General features: G+C 38.9%; 1 protein-coding gene across 1 annotated transcript in view; it reads right to left on the bottom strand.

Moving 5' to 3' along the window:
• Positions 1-21,217, bottom strand: part of STPG2 (sperm tail PG-rich repeat containing 2) — a 228,358-nt gene extending 207,141 nt beyond the window's left edge. Inside the window, exons 1-5 of the mRNA XM_088133269.1 lie at positions 21,112-21,217; positions 17,178-17,287; positions 14,731-14,886; positions 11,566-11,730; positions 1,461-1,576 (exon numbers count right to left, since the gene is read on the bottom strand). Of these exons, the coding sequence (XP_087989395.1) occupies positions 1,461-1,576; positions 11,566-11,730; positions 14,731-14,886; positions 17,178-17,287; positions 21,112-21,217 (653 nt within the window). The remainder of the gene's footprint in view (positions 1-1,460; positions 1,577-11,565; positions 11,731-14,730; positions 14,887-17,177; positions 17,288-21,111) is intronic.
• Between the last annotated feature and the right edge of the window lie 542 nt (positions 21,218-21,759).

The raw sequence follows: 21,759 nt of genomic DNA, 5'->3' as shown, positions 1-21,759 counted from the left end.
TTAAGATTAAACATAATTGGGGGTGAGGGGGATGATGCAACCATTGAGAACCATTTGATTGCATAGGATGAAGGAAGAAAGGGAGGGGAGAGGTAAGCTTGGAAGCTGCTGTACTTTTAAGCTGATGAGGGGCATAGTTGAATGAGAAGTGCATAATTTGAGGCCCCAAGGATACATCTAGCTACCATAAGCTGTAGATATAAATGCTAGAGACTTGGAAAAGTTGTTCCCAACTTATACATTTAATGTGACAAAAGGAAGAAATTACTAAATACATGGCTGTATTTAAAAGACTGGAAACTAGGGCTTAGAGGAGAGACTCTTAGACATGGGCATATTTAACCTGGAGAAGATAGGAGGGGAAATATGATAGCCCCTTTGAAATACTGAAAAGATTGGACACAGAAAAAAATCGAGACCTGTTTTGTATCACGCACACTTACACACCTACATAGCTGTGCAAGACAAAATATAATTGGTTTAAGTTTAAAAGCAAGGGTCACTCTTGTTCAATTTAGGAAAAACCTTGTACAGTGGTACCTCTACTTACGAACGCCCCTACTTACGAATTTTTCGAGATATGATCAGCTCCGGCCCCAAAAATTTACCTCTACTTACGAACTCGCCTCGACTTACAAACCGGATCCGCGGCCATTTTCCGCCCGTTCCACATGGTCCGCAGCCATTTTCCGCCCGTTCCACGTGGTCCGCGGCCATTTTTCCACCCGTGCCCCATGGTCCGTGGCCATTTTCCGCCCGTTCCACATGGTCCGCGGCCATTTTCTCGCCCGTTCCACATGGTCCGCAGCCATTTTTCCGCCCTGCCGCGTGGTCCGCGGCCATTTCCCACCCGTTCCACATGGTCCACGGCCATTTTTCCGCCCGTTCCACGTGGTCCGCGGCCATTTTTCCACCCTGTCGCGTGGTCCGCGGCCATTTTCCACCCATTCCACGTGGTCCGCGGCCATTTTTCCGCCCCTGACACGTGGTCCGCGGCCATTTTTCCACCCTGCTGCATGGTCAGCAGCCGTTTTTCTACCCCTGGCGCAGTCCGCGGACGCCGGAACGGATTAACGGTAATTACATTGAACCTTATGGGAAAATTTACTTCGACTTGCGACCAACTCGACTTGTGATCAGAGTCACGGAACGGATTAAGTTCATAAGTAGAGGTACCACTGTAATGTTAAGACTAGTTCAATGACAGAACCAATTACTGATGGAAGTGATAAGCTCCTTTCCCCTAAATTACCTGATTTTATGATTCTGTGAACTATATTATTAGGATTATTCATTATTATCCTGGTTTCACTCACTACTTTTCGGAATACGGCCCCCAACACAACACTCAGAAGCCAAGTGTGCCTCTCCTGCCCCCCCCCCCCAAGATTACATAGCATTGGTTTATTGCAACGTTACAAGGGGCAAGTATGATACAAAGCACTGATTGAATTACATACGGAATTACATCATAGTCTGCAGGTCCAGGGCCCTCGTGTGGCTTAAATTTATCACGCTTTTCTGTCAAATTGCCAAAATGCACTCCTTTATACTTCATAGTTGGATAAGTTTCATTCTGAAAGAAAATGAGTACAGAGTTTATTCTAATTTCTTCACAAGATTTAAGCAGGGGTTTGAGCCCCAATTTCATAGTATAAGTTCAATAATTGTAGGCAATGTTAACTTTAATCAATATATTGCATAATTTAGACATAAATAAAAAATCCATGTCACTGACAAAGTCTGAAAAATTGCATTTTATGTACATGAACAAATCCAAAAACAGTCATTTATAAATTCATATCTGCAACTACTATATTTTTCTTCTCAGTAAATTGAATTTATGTATATATAGAACCAATCACTATTACCACCATTTTTTTTTAATCTGTTCAATTGTGTCTGATTCTCAGAGACTGCCTGGACAAGTCCCTGCAGTTTTCTTGGCAAAGTGTTTCAGAAGTGCTTTGCCATTACCTCCTTCCTAGGACTGAGAGAAAGTGACTGGACCAAGGTCACCCAGCTGGCTTTGTGCCTAGGTGGGACTAGAACTAGCTTGATGCCCTAACCACTACACCAACCTGGCTCTCTATTACCACCATAGTTATAGTATAAATATATTTATAATAGATAAAGGAGAAAATACCCATCAACAATTTTTCCCTTGGATCAGTGGATCAGTTGAATAAAACTGAACATGGGTAAGTAGATAATTGTTTCTATGTGTATGACAATGTTACATATGAAGTAGCCTGTAACTACTTTGTAATATGCCAAAACTACAAAAATAACACAAAATACTATTGTTAGTCATGGAACTAGAGCACCATCCAGTGGTTTCTAAAAGATATATTCACAAAGCTAAAAAAATTCCAAATAAGGCAATCTATTGGCAATAAATATTACCAGGATATATTAAAAGTCTTACAGTCCACATATATACACATAGTCTTATATTACTCTACACTGAATGATGTTATCATGACAGCCTTCTGTTTTGCCTTGTTTTACTCAAATCTGAAAAGAAAACAAGAGGAGTCCTTGGTGTTCTCTGAGCTTGGTTGTTTTCTTGCAGATGTTTCGTTATCCAACTAGGTAACATCTTCAGTGCTAGAAGGGAGTGGGGTTTGCTCTCTGTTTATATACAGTAGCTTGTCGTATCAGTGTTGGTGGGGGTGTTTTTTTTTTCCATCATAATTCCTAGATTAGGGCTGTTTAATGCTTCTTTTAGGCTGTTGTTTATGGAAAATAAGACTCAGAATTAACTTTACGGGCCACCGAATAGCAATTCTAATCTTGCCTATTCAAAAGTAAGTCCCATGAGTTTAAAAGAACTTACTTCCAAGTGAAATACAGAGCTTGAGATGTCCTATGCTCATGTAGCCATTCCAGTAAGTGCTGTCAACAAGGAAACTTGTCTCAAGAGATCTCATGTTACTACAAACACTGACAGGCTTTTCCAAATCCATTCATACTAGCAGTAGCAAGAGATGTCAACCAACATGTGTTTTCTTATTAAAATACTGCCAGTGAAGAAGACTGTTTTAGGATATTTGTCGTCACTGCAGCAACATGGAATCTCAGACTGAGATAGTGGCAAGGGCTAGAAGCAAGGGCACCTTCTCTGGAGCTCCTTCAAATTCTGTTGTGCCTACCTTCATGAAAAAAAAATGCTTCATATTTCCTCTAAACAATGGTCATTATGGGGTGTGGGTGAAGGTTATGTGCATACAATGAGCTCATGTATGCATGTGAAGAGGGGATATTTACTCCTTCCTTCCAATGACTCTGTTGCAAAATGCTGATTGAAAAACAAATAACTAGCAGCAGGGCAATCTCTGGCTGGAGAACAAGTAATTAATTTCATACAACTAATGACAATGGGCAAATAACAAATCTATTCTCCCAAAGTCAGCTGATAAGAGCGATAGTCAGGCTAGCAGAAACAGCAGGCAAGGCTCTCCATGGTTATGTGAGCCATACTTTTTTGCAGCTCTATGGGCAACATGTGACACAACCCCCACTGCCCGCCTTCTCACACAGACACCTTTCTACTGAAGAACACAATGATCTCTGTAACAAAAAGCAGGAAAAAAATCCATCTCCTACCCTAGGTAAGACTATAGTCTAACCTGCTCCTCTCTAGATTATTTTTTCCACATGCAAGAAGCTTTTTATTATAAATATAGAAAAATACAAGTTTGCAAGTCCAAAATATATAAAATATACAAAAATAAAAAAATAATTCACTCATTTATACATTCAGTACAACTATATCTCAATTACAAAACTGTCTAAATCAAAGAAAACATGAATAGAGGTATAAGAAGGGTTTTTTAAAACATTTAAAAGTTCTTTTTAAAATGTTATATTTCCCTCTGCGTTCTGAATGGCTGAAACCTACTCTACCAATTCAGAACTTCTCTACTGTGCTCTGCAACTCACTTAGATCAAGCATAGTTCATCCTGTGTTTGTACTTCACATACGTAGACTGATTAGTTGAATGGCACCCCTTCATAGTTCCAGCTTTAGTAGTTTTCTCACTAATGGGTTCATCAAGCAGTTTAATAGCTGTTCTTTATAAATCTCAGTACTACTTTGCTTCTTCCTATGGTAATTGGAAATAAGATGAATGTATATTGCAAAAATATTATGGGAGTGTATTTACAAAACTAGTCCTCACCGAAGAAACTAAGAGGACAACGGAGTATATTCCTTTTACTTTTATTGGTAAGTTGCCAGAATAATCTTTTGGTATTAGGACAATAAACAGAAATGCAGAATGTTAGCAGTACTGGTTTAGTAATACTGAAAAATTTGCTTTCATAGATTACACATTGTGCACCATCTTTGCTGCAAGCTTTGGCAATGTAAAAATAACTGCATCACACTCAACTAGCATTCTCTGAATGGCTACTATCAGTATGTAATTACCTTGTCTCTACCTCCTATATTCATTTCCTTACATTATTATTCCCCCACCAAATTTTACATATATGTACTTCTCGTATTCATGCTTCTGAGGAAATGAATGAAAATTTTAAAAAGCATACACCATAATACCTGTATTAGCATTACAGTTCCACAAAACTTTTATCTGGTATCTTTTTGCTGCAACAGAAGACTAACAACTATTCTCTGGCAGCAGCTAACTATATGGTATCAAGGGTTTAAAAAATCCATATATATATGGATATATATATATATATATATATATATATATATATATATATAAATATATAATATTTACTTTGTTGTGCATATTGTTTGCTAAAATATGTTGCTTCAGTTTTTGATGAAAAAAAGGGTTGACGTTAAAGGGTTGATTCTAAAATGCATTGTTCTGCATATATCACAATATGCATTTGTTTCATTACAAACTTAAAATCCAATAACTAAATTTGTATACATATCTATGAAAGAATCTTTAGGTCAATATCTCTTTGACATTTAGAAAGAGCATTTTAGCAACGGACTTCTGAAAGCAATTTTAAGAGGCCCTCTGACTACAGGCTATTCTTTCTCAGACTCAATAAACTGAATACAGTTATTTCCTTTCCTATATCCAGCTTAATCTTTGCATTAAAAATAATATAAAACTGACTGCTACTTAACTCACTAACCTGTGCATTATTCATGCAAAATCCCAATCCCTAATGGAATTTTTAAAAACCTTTTAAAAACAAAGGCTGCAGAATAAATGGATGCACTCTTAACTCTAAATCACCATCCTCTTTTGCCAAGAAATGTTGACAATACCAACTTCAAGGTCGCTGTCATCTTGCTATGTCATTAGCAAATAAAATATGGTTTAATTGAAGCAAACTCAGCAAGGAGGTGCATTATTTTAAGTGAACATTGCAATATAACTTGAAGAATTACTAATCGACACTTCTGTTGACAATAAAAATGGATGAAGGTGTTTTAGAACTTTTTTCCATGACTTTCCAGTAATTAAATATGGAAATAGATTCCATGAAGAATTAAAAGTCCCAGAGTGCATTAATCCTGCTACTAATGGACTGTCTTTCAGTGCTACAGCAGCAGCACAGGTATTTCCCAGCATGTTCCCAACATTAGGCAATCTATCAGTGTCAGCATTCCTAGCATGAATATGTAAGATAGACTACACAGATTTCAGATTACATCCCATACTGCCTCAGGTGGAAATAAGCATTTATCATATTTCAGAATGCTTGGAAAGGAAGTTTGCAGAAACAATGTCTTCTATTATTAAAGGCATACAGCTGCAAGCACTTTGAGTCATCCTCATAATTGCAAATACGGCTCTCCAAAACAAAAATATAAGGCGCATGCCACAGAATATAATGTTAATAAGGATAATTGAAGTGGGTCTCTTACAATCATTCTTTAAATATTTATTTATTTATCAAATTTATATAACCACCCATCTCACAAAAGTGACTCTGGGTGGCATACAATAAAACAATTAAAACAGTCTTAAATAATCATTAAAAACAATTGAACATAAATATAAACAAGATTGCAGGAGAATATCTCAGAGTCTCACATACAGTACAACCAACTTGCAGGCTCCCTATTGCCAAGGATCCCCAAGCCTGCTGGGAAAAAAAAAAAGTTTTTTTTAGTTTTGAATATAAGCCACACTATTTTCACAACCTCTTTATTGAAGAAGTGCAAAGTATTTAAAAGAGGTGTTTCATAATGTTCTAGCTGTCTCTAAACATGTACTGGGGTAGGGGTGTAGATAGAATAATTTCATCTTATAACTTTCAAATGCTTTTCTCACACTTTGCTATGAATACTGCAATGAAGAAAGGAGAGAAATCACAGTAGTTCTTGCCCATCAAACCTTAGTCACTAAGAACTGAACTGAACTGGATCCATATTCCCTATAATTTGCAAAACTATTGTGGTGCATTATTCTTCTCACCACCTGAGACCAAAACTGGTACTCTCTATAATCCAGAAATCCATCAGAACCCATCCACCCCAAACTACTACTGTAGTCTTCCAATATTGTGAAAAAGATACATTCTATGCTCTTCTCTTAGCACTGGCTTGACTTACTCATAAAGATATGAAGTCTACTCTCTACAATAATAGAATAAATCAAAATACTGTATGATACTATACTAGATTTGCTATACGAAGACAACTTCACCTGCATGTCCTACTATTTGTACCTTTTAACCTTGGGCCAGAATGGTTGCAAACAACCTTGTGAGATACAATGGGATGATAGAAAGTGATTGTCCCAGTCATTTATCAAGCCCTATGGTTAAGCAGGGATTTAACTATGGCTCTCCCTGGTCCAGGTACAATTCACTGTGCCTCAAAGACATATTAGCCCCAAACACAGTTGAAGTACAAATCAATGAGTCTCCTATTTATTTTTTTAACAAGCTTGTTGATATGTCTGCCCTGAAAAAGAGAGAGAGAGAGAGATCAAAAGGTAAATCCAGAGCCCACCCTATATGTAGTGTGACATAATCTGTAAAGTTCCCTATGCCTATTTTTTGTGTTATGCAGTGATTTGGATGGAAATCAAGGAGGGAATTTTTGGTGTTTGAGGACCTGCTATCAAAAGTTGCAAACCAACTAAAACTGTCTAACTGCTTTTAAATAGTCTAGCTCCAATATTCCTAATACGTGCTATGCCTCTGTTCATTCTCCAACCATTGACATAAATATTTCTTGCTCCAAAACTATACTTGGAAATATTATTCACTGCATGTTTCTGGTCAACAACAACAACAAAAAAACCAAAGGTGCTTCAGCAGAATTTAGACTTTTGCCCTATTTGAATTTATAACTAAAAACTAGCAGACTAGAGGACAGCCTATGTTCTGATTTTTTTTTTTTAACTAATAGCAATTCACCTGAAACAACTCATTCTGGAGCAGATAACTAAGTGCATGCTCTATTTTGTCTCCTTCCTCATGAAACTCTATCTATTTAGGTTCTATGGCTCACCATTTTCACATCCTTATCATAGCACCTCTTTCCACTCCATATTTTGCAAATACAATGTTTCCCATTCTGCAGTGAACTCAGGGGGGTTGCAGTAAGCAAGATGAAACTTGGGCATAAACATTCCAATCAATAAGAATGCTCAAAGATCACTACGGAATGTTATAATAAATAAACAAACCATTTCTTTGGAGGCAAATCCAGTAGCATAAATAATTCATAAATGCAAAATAAAACACTGATGCACCAGTAGAATCATCTATAACTCTTTCAATACTTAATAAGATATCCTTAATCTTTTTAAAACCTTAAAGATTTGATTTTTCTTTTGCAATATCTAACACAGGCAATTTGACACAGCAAAATGCCTTACACTGCCAAAATCAAGCAGCTCAATTGAATGACTCTGCTGCCCCCTAATGCTCTGCCTGAAATCTTTTATAATTAAGAGTCTAGGAGCACTGTTTCTAACCAACAAATATTTTTAAAAGGCACAAGCTTTAGTGAGCTGCAGCTCACTTCATCAAATGCACAGAGGACTAGACTGAGGTAGAATTTAAACTGGGGTTAGTTGTTGGGGGAAGGTAGAGGAGGAAAGATAGAGAGGAAAGAAAGACAGGTTGGTCACGCAGATTCAGGTTACATGTGAGACAGATTACAAGTACCTTATCAATTCACAATTGTAATGCATTAAAAATCCATTGTGTTTGTTGAGACCTTCTAAGATTGTCTCAAAGCTTTTGGTTTATGGGAGTTCAACAATTTCTTGCTCAATGGTGTTGTAGTCCTGCTTTCTAAAACAGTCACTTTGAGGTTTGCCATGGAACACTTTGGAGGTTCAAGTGTTCTGATATTACTTTATCCTTGTTTTGAATCCTGATGTCAAACTTGTGTCCATTCATTCTTTTATGCAAAATTTGTCCCATTTGTCCTATGTAGAATCCAGAAGGGCATTGCTGCCAGATGATGGCACGTATTACACTAGAGGAAGAGCACAGGAATATGCCTCTAATCTTGTGTATGTACTTGTTGGAGACTGTGATGGTGGTGTTGGTGTAGATGTGAGGGCAAAGTAGACATCTGAGTTTGTTATAGGGTCTGGTTCTCATATTGACATCATTGTCGTGTTGTTTCTTGTGGCTTGTGAGAATCTTCTTCAGGTTGGGTGGCTGTCTGTGTGCAAATATGGGCCTTCCACCCAATGCCTGAGAAAGTACAGTGTCATTGTCTCATATGGGCTGCAGCTTATTAATAAAGTGTTTGAATGGCTTGAGTTCTGAGCTGTAGGCAACAACTAATGAAGTTCTGTTCTTCTGGTTTGGTGATCTGTCTTTTAGTAAGTCTTACCTGGGAACTGATTTGACAATAGACCACAGAAACAGAATAACAGAACACCATTGCTTTTCACCTACAGCTCACAGAATTACAAGCAGTATTATATTGATGCCATATTTATTTTAGTTAAGCACAAACTTCACATCACTGTTCTCTATTATTAAATTTGTAGTGTGTAAAAGATGATTTGCATTGCCTCAGGACTTCCATGCAACACTGAACATGCAATATATGTGCTTTCTACTAAAATCAGTTCTTTTGTTGAATAAAAAACATATAGATTTAAGATCTGAGAAAATATCAGATCAAAATGCTATTTTACATTATCTAGATTCTAACTGGAAAAAATAAAATTATTGAAAGCAATTATATAATACAATGAAATATCTAGAAACTTTTATAAATTATTTCATTACACATGGAAATAATTAGGTCTACGCAAATCATTCAGTGAGCAAAGTGATTCTCTGGATCCATTTCTCAAATCCATGAAACAGTTGCAGCTGCTTGAATGTTTGACATGGATGTTTCAAGGCCTTTGACAAGGCTTCCAAGCATTTATTTATGCACAGAGGGTATTTCTACAGAGATAGCTAACAAAATGGTCCTGAATTTAAGTCAATTCTTCCTAAAAAGGAAGAATAGACAGGAATACACACACACACCAAGATATGATAAAACTCCTATCTTCCCCACATTGTCAACCTACAGTTGCTAACTTTACTTGTAATTAATAATGAAGATTTCCACCACCACTCCACTATGAATATGTGCCGGTGATACACGCTTATAAGTATATGCATACATAAATGTGCATTGTATATCACATCTGCCAGAAACAACACTCCAAAAAGGGCCAGGACAGGGACGGAAAATACATTACTATTAACTGAATTAATAACTACTGATTAAAATTAATTGCCTGTAAAATAAGGCACCACATTTATAAAATTAATTGATTTCCATCTGCATATATCAACCTTTCAAGCTTATATCTACAAACCTCTCTCATACAGAAAAATGCACTAGTATATGCACGCAGAGACACACATAGAAACAATCTTCCCTCTTTTCAGCAGAAGCAAGAGAAAGAAAGAAAAATATCAGGATGGAGATTAGGAAGGGGTAGATATACCAACAAGGTAAGAAAAGAAAAAAAAGCAGGGGGCAAAATTGGATGAAGATGAGGCAGTATATCTGCGCATGGAAGATTTAAAAAGGGGGAATCTTATTTAAGTTTTACAAATGACTAACCAGTCTTCAAAAGCATCCAGTCTGCTGCCACTTCCTCTTCCAGCTCATTTTCAACAGTGTTTTCTATTCTCGGTAGGAGCCTCCATCCCAAACCACACGTGATTATTTAGGGGAAAAGACTCTTAGCTTCATATCCACAAGTATGGTATATTATTGTATCTGCCAAAAGGTGTCTTTTATGTTCTTGCTCTTCTATGCCAAGTTACCAGTACTACGGGTTAAAAGGATCACTAAGAAAAATAGTTATTCTACAGGAATCTTACGATCACTCCTCTCTGTTTCTGAACCAACAGAACAATACATGACTCAGTACAAAGCCAAGTAACCAAAGCAATCAGCCAAGAAATATTATGGTGATTTATGCGTACTTCCTCCCATTTCTCTATTATAGATCCACAGAAGCAAATTATAGCAACATTTAAAGAATTTTATGCAAACAAAAATGTGTGTGTGTGTACATATGGATTCCTAATAATCTTGTATATATGTCACACACATTGAGGGATCAGTTCTACAACCTAAACTAAATTAGTTTCCAAAAGGTAGTGATATCATCAGATGGGGCAACAAAACAATTCAAAATAATAAAATTATATGACCAAGTAAAGCTTGTTCCTTGTAACAGGTTGTAAATGTTAGTTGTACTCTTGCAAATCTTCAGATTTGCTAAAATCATTGAAGTTTGAAGCAGTTCTCATTCAGGCGGCACATATAGATCATTCTCAATATTGCCCTATCCCAGTCTTAGTGCTACTTAATGCTCCATGAACTTTGCTTTATGGCTTTCTGCCAAAGCCATAAAGCAATGCTGCTACAAAAATACATAAAAGATCCCATGCCTGGCTAAAAGATCCAAGTCATAATTAAAGATAAATAATCAAATCTCTATGCAGTAAGGTGAATGTATCTGATCGACTGTAGGTTGAAGAAAGTACAGGAAGGGCAAAAACTCACAGGTTTATGTATAAGAACAAATATCTCAGGCTTAATCAAGAGCTAATGATCTTAATGAGAACAAATGGAATAGTCATCTGCTAAAAAAAAGTTGACTAAGTTGAGCAGGAACTGGTAAGACAGGGAGAATCCAATCTGAACTAAATCCTAGGATACAAATGTAAAGGAATGCCCAACATCTAGTAGTGAAGCCACACAGTAAGAGGCAACGCTTTCAGGACCTTGGATAGATCACTTCAAGGTAAACATTGCCAGGACTAAAGCTCAGCTATAACTGATTAATTGTTCAAAGCCACTGTACTTCCCAGATGAAGAGTGAAGTATCGTAAATGGAAAGAACTCTATAGTCTCTCTGTTGGATTTCACTTGTATGATAAATGCATTGGATAATAGGATTTAAGAAATGGAAAGTTGAGATTTTTTGTAGAAAAATCACTTATTTCCAGCCTACACGTGCTTGTTCCTGGAGACCCCCATTTAGGAGTCTTGGGTTCAAGAGGCCCTGAGTATCAACTTCATAATTCTATGGAGTCAAGAACAGTGTCCTGTCTTTTAAAATTACTTACATATATTGTTTGATAGTATGCTGGTCCCAAAGTACTGTCTCTTACAGGATGGCTATATTTTATAAGTGTCCCATCTTCAGCCTCTTCATAACCAAATGCTTGCCCTTGAGAAGGAATAGATGGAGCCTCTGACTTTCGAAAATATTTGATACAGCCTGCAAGTTTCTGTAGAAATAAATGTAGTAGAATTAGTTCCTTTACAACACATTCTTCTAACCATCAAACATAATATGAGATTGGAATTTATTTTACAAAAGAACACCAAATAACACAACTGAACTTCACAAAGAGAACAAGGTATATTTGGCTTAGAACTGTAGTCCTTTCATATAAAAATCATTCCTTGTTCTCCATTCCATTTCAGCCAAGTTTTCTCAACCTCAACAGCCCAATTTAAGGGAAGAATTGTTCTTAAGGAATTTGAAATAAATTTTGCAGATTTTTGAGAGATCAATCAGTAGAAATCTCTCTTAATACCACACTTTCTATCAAAGGATGGAGCTACTTTTGGTCTAATCCTTCTCCTACCTGAGTGATTCCTTGGATAGTGAGGAGCTTTCTTAGGCTGAGACCAGTAATTTATCTATTCTATGGAAAGAAATATGGAGAATGCATAAGATACTGCCACTATAAGTGAGAATTGGGAATTTTATAATTTAGTTGGTTAGAGGTAACCATGGGAAACATGGGAAATATAATAGATGGATTTAATTACTTTTATATAGGAGATTGTGAGTTCTAATCCTGCCTTACGCAGAAAGCCAGCTGGGTAACCTTGGGCCATTCACCCTCTCACAGCCCTAGGAAGAAGGCACTTCCAAAATCTTGCCAAGACTAGGCAGTCACCACAACTCAACACTGACTTGATGGCACAATAAATCAATAAATCTGCTCGATGCAGAACTTAGCTTCTGTGATTCTTTCAAAGGCTATAGCAACTGAATTTCTGAACAGTAAGCTTGACACTTAACCTTTGATGACCATGCTAAATGTCTTCTCTCATTCTTCATTTCCATAATATCTTTCATTTAGTGCTTTACATTTCATCAGACTAATCCATATTTTCAGAGAGTTCACTATCTAACTATTTCCCAACAGGTCCAAAGTCCTATAGCTGTTTCTTGAAATTGTCTAAAAATTGGGGTTAGCTGTTTTGATATTGGCTACAGCCACATGTATTACAATTGCTCTATTATGTGGCCATATCCACCATTTCCCACATCTTGTAGGCATTCTTTAAGGCAGCCTTCGCCAACCTGGTACTGTCTAGATGTGCCCCAAATTCCAGTCAGCATAAACACTTGCCATATTAGCTTGGAAATTGGAGATGAGGTCCCTTACTTTTAAAGAGTACTAGTTGTGGAAGGCCTTTGTAAGATATATGTGCCTACTGCCATATTTGTTAGGGAACATTTACATCCCATTGGTCTATCTTTAAGAAATTACCTACTGTTTCTTTGCTTATCATATTTATAGACAAACGAAGAACTCTTGGTGGTTTATAAGATAAAATATATAATAATAAAAGAAAAGGTCCACAAATGAATGAAAACAGAATAAAATTAAATTAACCAAACCAAACTATAACCAGGAAGACCTCTGTAGAGATCCTCCTACACCAGGTAGATCTGCAACTAGTATACCAGCTAAAGCTGGGAAAAGGTCCTCCTGCCCATGACTTCCACCATGCTGCCTTATAAATAGCTATGAGCCCAAAAGAACCCACAAACAACAGACCTGCTCTTTCACGGATAATGCCACCCATCAAGATAGAGCAGACAGAGAACTCCAGACAAACAGTAGCTCTGTCTTACTAGGATTCAGTTTAAACCTCCCAACCAGACCTTCCCAGCCTCCAGACACGGGGAGAGAACCTCAATGGGATCGCCATTCTGACCTGAGGTAGTGATATAAAGCTGGATATCATGAGCATATTAATGATATTAAACCCCAAACTTTGGATAACCTCTCCCAGTGGCTTCATGTAAATGTTTAAAAAGGGGGGACAGAACCTCACCACACCAAACCACCACTGATCATTCCTGCTTCCCCACTACTGACTGGAACCACCTACTAAGGAAGAAGTGGAACCACTGCAACCTAGTGCCCCGGCCCCTGACTAATGCAGGCTGTCCAGTAGTATCAAAAGCCACTAAGTGGTCTAAAAGGACCAGGAGGGATTTCCTTTATCCAGGGCCTGATAAAAATCCAGCCACCAGTGCTATCTCCATTCCATGTCCAAGCCTCAACCTCCCTTCCCAATGCTCTAAAACCAAGGAATCAGTCATGCAGGAGAAGGAGTAAATGGAAGGTAACTCCACCTTTCAGTAGAAAGAGTGATCATAAGAGAGGTCTCTACAGATTGATTTTTTTTATATAAACAGAATACCATTTCATCTCTAAGCCACATATACCTTGTTCTGCAATTCTCTTAATGATGAAATTCAATTGTTTTATTAAATAAAAAATAAAATCCCTTGAAAAAAACTTTTATCCAGTCTTTTTCAAATATTTGCAAAGCAATTCTTTCCTCTGTCTATCTGCATCAAAAACTTTTGCCTTCACGAGATTCCCAGCTTGCACACTCCTAATGCATAAAAGTAGTGCTTTAACCTTTCTAGGATAGAAATTATATTTCTACAAATATTTCCCATGCCCAGTTCTCAGAAAACTGGGCAAAAAGAGAGTGACAAACAGCCACATACATACCACACTGAAATAGAGGCCCATGTTTGCATAGGAAATCTTTAGTGAAGGGGAATCAATTCATTTTGCTCTAAGAAAATTGTCAGAGCAGAAACCTCATCATAATATGGAAGCCTCATATAGAATTGGTAGCTGGAGCAGTAGCATTGGTAACCACTACAGGAGTGAAATAGTAACCTTTTCTGCCCATTGCCCTCAAATATCTGTGCAAGGGATGAACTTATATCACACAAATATCTGTATAACTGATAACACATTTCCATATAGTCCAGGCTTCCAAATCCTTACATCTGCAACTTCAACAAAGCAGAAATCTCTGAAAATGTATTGTCTTTTACAGGACTATTTGCAGAAAGTATCTCACTATAGGAAACATGCCATATGTAAAGTTGATGTCAGTGTTAACTGTCAATATTAACTGTCAATTAAAATTCAGCATTCCTGTTTATGTTGCTATACCTGTGCAGAAGGCATTTTCAATTGTCTCCTTGCCTTACTAACTTCTGGATTCACTGAAGGAGGTTGGCAATATGTTCCAGGACCAGGTGTATCACTGTGTATGTCTTTGAAACGTTTTTCCTTGTATTGAGGGCTTTGGCCTCCTTTAACAATTTTCTGGAGTTAAAAAAAAAAATAGGAAAATCATCCATAATGCAACAGTAATCATTGTTATACTGCACAGTCAATGTGCATGATTCATTACCAAGAATGAGAATAGAGGTCCTACCATGTAGCTTACAAAAACCAAGCTCACAAGAAGGTTGTTCAGAAACCATGCAAACCCACTGTTAACTGAGCCATGATTGACTAAATTAATCCAACAGCCTGGATTCATACAATACAATAAATCATAAGCCAATCTCATAGGTTGCCTCTGCATAACACCCTGAGCCATAAATGTTAATATTATTAAATGTTTTGCTTACAACCCTAACCCTAACCCTGACTAAAAATGGAGGAATTTGTCTCTGATCCAATTTAAGGAGCTTTTTCTTAGCTTTAAAAGAACAAAAAAAGGCTAGTAACTAAAAGATCATTATCTCTCTCATGTATGCCTTTTCATATCTTCTGGTCAGGATCTTAGCATCTGATCTATGTTTCCTCACTAACTGAAGTTCAGTGGGAACTAGAAGATCAAGGACAATGCATTCATCATTTTAGGAAGAGCTTCTGTACAAAGGTCTGCTTAATTCTTTCTCTTGTCAGTTTTTTTAAAGCTGATAAAAAATCCTGGTTATTTCAAAAATGTTTTTGCAGCAGGCATCTGCTGTTTTAATTCCAACTGCTTTTAGCACTGAGGCCTAGTTCCTGTGAATTGGTTTGTTGCTAGTTCAGGGCACCAGGTTTTATTAATTCTGCTATTTATTGTTACTATTTATTACTTATATTTGGTATTGTCTAATTAAATTGCTCTTAACTACCTGTAGTTTCATAGTAATGAAAAGCTTATAGTAAAGACTATAGAAATGTTTAAAATAAAACAAGGTTTCCTAGATTTCTCCTCTCTAGCTATTTTTAAAATGTTATTTTAGTATGCAAGCCAGTAGGCATTTAGAACAGGCCATTAAAAACTAATACTTACAATGCTGTGCCATGATATTCAATACCCAGTGAGGAAAAATAACACTAGTTCTGGAGCTGTGCACAAATATTACTCTTTTTAAATTGGAAAAAGCAACCACGTTTAAATCTGTTTTATATACAACTTAAGTCCGAAAAACCCTCTGCTTGTAAATATTCATTAAGCAAAAACAAAAACTGTCACATTTAAATGCTTGCTCCCCCATTTTAAAATGAATCAGGATTTAATAACAGAATTTAGAAGAAAAACAAAAAAATGTACTTCAAAACTTAAGGATAACTTTAATAGCAATAGTATTCAATTCTTTTTTCTACAAGAGAGAATAAACTTTGTGTGTATGCATGTATGTATGTCTGTTGTGATTTCAGTCAGTGATTTCTGGTGACTACACGGTGAATTTCATGCAGTTTTACTTGGCAGCATTTTTCAGAAGTGGTTTGCCATTGCCATCTTCCGAGGGCTGAGAGAGAATGACTGGCCCAAAGTCACCCAGCTGCTTTCCATGCCTAAGGTAGGACTAGAACTTGAGTTCCAGTGCCCCTGGTCTACCACCTGAACCACTAGACCAAACTGACTCTCAAAGAAAGTATCCCCTGTTTAAAATGAATGCTTGTGTATTATTGTTTGTTCACAGAATATTTCAAAATTATGCTGATACATGTTTCATAAATGTTAAATTAATGCTTAGTGATGAAGCTTTTAAAAATATAAAATGAAACAAACAACTCCTACCCTTCCTTTACCATCACTTGTATCAAAATAATAATATTCTGTTTAGATGAATAGCTTGTAAGATTGATTGCAATATGTTGCCAAATTAAACTGTTGTCACAGAGGTAATTAACCGAAAAATTTAACTAGTAACTAAAACAAAATATTCAGACTTTTTTTCAGCACAAATTTTATAGCCACAAGCCAGTGCAGTTCAAAAGTATAAAAAGTAAGATGATTCAGAGTATAATAGATGTACTAATTTAAAAACTCCTCTAAAGTTCTTGGCACTCCATTCTTTTAAAACCATAATACCCCTCAGTTTCAGTTGATCTAGTCCAGTCATCTAGCAACAGAGAAAAAACTTAGTATAATTTGACAACCATTATAGAAAGAAGTAAGAAATTAAAAGTAAGAAACAAAAGTATTTTAAAAGTCAACTAATTGGGATTAGAACTGCCACTCCAAATAAATCATTAATTTGGAAGAGAAATAGGTAGGCTCAACAAAACGTATTTTTGAAGAAATATAAGTTTTCAACTATAACTTAAATACATTTACTATTCCTTGGTCTCTTATTATTTTTATAACAAGTTTATTAATATAGCTCTACCTGTCTTCTCTCAATCTCATAGGATCCTGGCCCTGGAAGATCATCCTCATCATTTTGAGACACAGCTTCGAGTCCACGACTTGCCAGAGAAAGAAATGGAGCATAGCCACCTGAAAGAGAAAACGAGTCATATGCATTTTTAAGAATTTGAGTTCAGCTTATTATTCAGCCATGAATAGTATTAATGAATACTATTGAAGAACACTTTCCCCTCAAGTCCTGCTATGCTGCCTCATTGTGGCAAGGGGGTGTTCCTGGGAGGGATGAGTGAAGAATGTTGGGAATGTATGCCAAGATCTCAGATGTATCATCCAAGGTGTGAAGTTCATCCCAACTGCTCAGCTAAAGCAAGGAGGCACTTACTGCACAGCAGAAATATAGGAAGATGCTGGAAGCAAATTACCATTTTAGTGACAACACAAAGAATCATTTCATACTGGATGGGGGAAAGCAATGGCAAATCTGCATTTTATTAAGAAAACCAAATGGATAGGCAGATGATATAATGTTGGATGACAGACCCCTCAGATTGGATAGCACTCACATGCCATCTAGGATGTTACTGAGGATAAAGAGCTGAGGATGTTTTAGAGTACAAATTATAAAGAGAGAACTAGAACGGAACATGGAACGTAAGAAGCACGAACGTGGGAAAGCCCACGTGAAAGTGAAATGAACCAACTACACATTGACCTCTTAGGCACCAGTGAACTGAAAAGGATTGGAATTGGTCACTTTCAGTCAGAAAGTCATGCTGTTTACTATTCACGACACAAAAAGAAACAAAGAAGGAACAGTGTCACTTTCATAGTCAGGAGGGATACAGGAAAGACATATACAGATGATATCCAGGTATCCATCTCCATCCCCAGCTGTCCAAGTGAAGATGTCAAGGTTCTTTCCCAGTGTCTGGAGGCTGTGAGGGTCTGGATGGGGAAAAGCAGGTTGCAGCTCAACCCTGCCCTGGCAAAATTGAGTGCTTATGGATTTTCTGTCTCCCAGATCCAGGAGTTGGAAAGTTTCCATCTTTGGTTATGGATGGCGGCACCCATTCAGACTTGTTGAGCAACCTGGGGATTCTCCTAGACTCAGAGCTCTTGCTCAAAGAGCAGTTAACAGCTGTGGTGAGGGTGGGGGGAGATGCACAACTGTGTGGGCCCATTTGTGCCCATTCCTCAACCAGGAGGCCCTGCTCATGGTCACTCACACTTTAGTCACCTCCCAATTAGACTACTGCAATGTGCTTTACATGGGGCTGCCCTTGAAGACCATCTGAAAGCTTCAAGTTGGTCCACAATGCAGTGGTGCAGGTAATTACAGATACATCTTATTATGTCCATGTAACACTGCTACTCTGCAAGCTGCACTGGCTTCCACTAGATTTCCAGGTGCAATTCAAGGTGCTGATTATGACCTATAAAGCCATACATTGCCTCCTTCAAGGCAGGAGGAATCACTCCCTCCCTCAAGGAGGCTAATGCCACAGTATGGACCCAACAACAGGTCACCTCCCTGGCTGCTTCCACGACCCAGGAAGGTATCAAGTCCAATACACAGATTGTCAAACTGACAGCACAGAGAACCCTGTACACTTCCTAAGGACTCACTGGTTCAAACTCAGCCGAGATCGCATCACAAGACTGGGCCCCAGGCACCTCACCTGGACTTGCCTAGTCAGAGTCCAAGTGGGAGGGGATCTGAGCAACTTTATCCATCAGATACCCAGAATATTCCTCACAGCAGCCCTGTAGATGATCTGGGGACTCTCCCTGTCCAGCAGGGACTGGGTCACTCTAAACCATGCTACCAGATACAATCAGGGTGGAGAAATATTGATATTGTGCTGCTCTTGAGCGATATGGGGCCTTACCAGTCTTGATCAGACTTGCTCTGAGTCTTCTTCCAACGGATCTCTCCAGGCCTTCTGGGCCTTCATTTCTTGGAGCTCCTCAGTAAACCAATATGCACCCCGTGATCAGTACACATGCAAGGTGACACTGCGTAGGGGAAATATGGTCCAAGGTCCCAGCCTCCCACCCATTCCAAGCAGCAATTAAGGCCTTAGCCAAACCAGCCACCAGATCCTCAGGGAAAACCCCAATTGGTGAAACCCCTGCCTCTGAAACCTCACTGGATCCATCAATCGCCTGGGGTGAGCTGATCAAACAGACCCTGTTTTCCTGCAGGGAGAGGTGACATCAGTGAGATGAAAGGCAATCAGAGAGTGAACTGTTCATAGTAATGGACTGACGTTAATGTCTTCCACTACCAGGTCATGTTGCAACTGCCCCCCAACAAAAGCCAGATCTAACATGCAGCCACCATTATGTGTTGGGCCCTAGATAACATGGAAGATCCATGGTTGCCATGAAGGCCAAGAACTCCTGATCTGCCCCAGACTCAATGTCACCAGGTGGCAGACAGAAATCCCTGAGCACTAACAGCCTCAGGGACTCTAGCACCAGCCCAATGACAGAGTCCAGCAACTCAGACAGGGATGATGCTGGGCAGCAGCAAGGGCAGTATACCAGCACAATCCCAACTGTTCCCATAAGCCAAACTTTGACCAGTCACTTTCTTTTTTTAGAGGTCCACTAAGCTTTTAGAGGTCCACTGGACCCGTCTCTTTCTTCTCTCTCTGCCTGCCTCCCTTTCTGTCTAACTAGGTGAAATTGGCAAGAGTTCTGCTACTTTCTCCTTTTAGTTCAAGTGACTGGAGGAATTGTAAACTGTTGGTCTTGTTTTTTTACCTCTAAGGGTTAAAAAAAAAAAGCTGATAGTCACACCAAATGGAAAGGGTTCAAGTATGATGGGGATTCATCAGATGGGGGCCCATGAAAAAGGGCTATCAGTGGAAACCGCATATGCTCAAAGACCTCCCCATAAAAGGAAAGCCATTAGTGCTTGCTTTCCTGGCATGAGTGGTAGAGAAAAAGGGGAGTCATGGTAAATGCCATCTGGACAGAATATTTCACCATCATCATGATGAAACCTGAGGAAGGGTTAAAATCCAGAAAAGGGTTCCATAAACTGACTTCATTTCCAGCCACTTTATTACAGCTTAAGACTGCAGCACAGAAAAGCCCTATTAATCTCTCCTGTGTTGCACTTTCTTGTAAGTCTCATAACATACTTTTCAGCAAACATGTTCAATGTCAAAGCATAAAGCTGCAAGGATAAAACATTCTCCCCCCCCCATATATATAGTATGTTTATCCTTGCAGCTTTATGCTTTATGCTAATATATATATATATATATATATATATATATATATATATATATATATATAGTTTTTTATCCTGCCTTTATTAATGTTATACTTGGCAATACATGTTAATTTTAAGCTGATTAGTTTTAAACAGGAAACAAAGAGGAAAGAAATCTAGGTAAGAATATCTTGTGCAAAGAAGATGTTAAGAAAAATCTAACCCCCATGGAAACTGAAAAGGAGAAAGCTCTAATTCAGTCTTCCTCAAACTTGGCAACTTTAAGATGTGTGGACTTCAACTCCCAGAATACCCCAGCCAGAGAATTCTGGGAATTGAAGTCCACACATCTTAAAGTTGCCAAGTTTGAGAAAGACTGCTCTAATTCATGATGGAAGTCAGTGGAAATTACTCTTCAGCCTAGAGCCGCCAGATGTATTGGAACTACAACTCCCAGGATTCCCAGCTCGCACATCCGCCGCTTGCTCAGTCTGAAAGTTAAGGTCCCAACACATCTGGTGGGTGGACAGGCTGCTGGCCTGTAAAGCTTCCAGGGTCAGGCTTATCACAGCGGGGTCGGTCTTGCAGAGCCCCCTCCTTCCCATCACCCCCCCCCCCGCCACCACTCCATAATGGCACGCCGTAGAGAAGCGTGAGGGGAGAGAAGACACCGTTTCGGGCGGAACGGGACCACGGCAGGCTCGCTCTCCGTCTTCCCGCCGCTCACCTCGGATCTGTCTGGTCCGGGAAGGCAAGTCGTAGCAGCCAGGGCCCAGGTGGGGGCTCGTGCAGCCCACCGTCAGGGCGAAGGAGCGGGGAGCCCGGTCGTACATGTTGCCGGCTCGCCGTAGCAGGCGCATCCGTCGCCATGGCTACCGCGCGCCCCACCCCCACCCCGCCAGGCCAGCCCAGCCCAGCCCGAAAACGAGCCCCGCCCCCTCGAGACGGACCGTTTAGCTGAGGGAAACCCCGCCGTTGCTTCCCCTTTTGGAAAGCGCACGGGTGGGCCCCGTTCTCACGACGCTCCGCGCCCTTCGCCCCACCCTATAGGTTAGTCAGTGGCTCCGAGTGTGTTGTGGACACACAAGGGAATCTATGGGACATGCCAACCCAGCCTCTTCATTTTTATAGCTGAGGCTACTGCGACGCCAAGGCCTTACATACTAGGAGCCTCTCGGGTGAGCTCTGCACTGTGGTTTGTGAGCCCTGGTTGATGACTTCGGATTTCGTGTGAACATAGCCAGAGAGTCTGTCATGGGAGTTTTTGCTTGCTACTTTGTTTTCAGATTTGTTCCTAACCAGGTTTTCTCCCCTTTACCCTGGTCACTTTCACAGTGCAACTGAAAGTGCTGTTTCACTTTTTAAGCCAGTGTTT

This window comes from Python bivittatus, unplaced genomic scaffold (genome assembly GCF_059951505.1).
Source record: "Python bivittatus isolate LINGU-HERP-01145 unplaced genomic scaffold, Pbiv_v1 ctg000070_np1212, whole genome shotgun sequence".
NCBI lineage: Eukaryota > Metazoa > Chordata > Lepidosauria > Squamata > Pythonidae > Python > Python bivittatus.
Note: the sequence above shows the minus strand (reverse complement) of the source record. Positions and strands in the feature narration are given on the sequence as shown.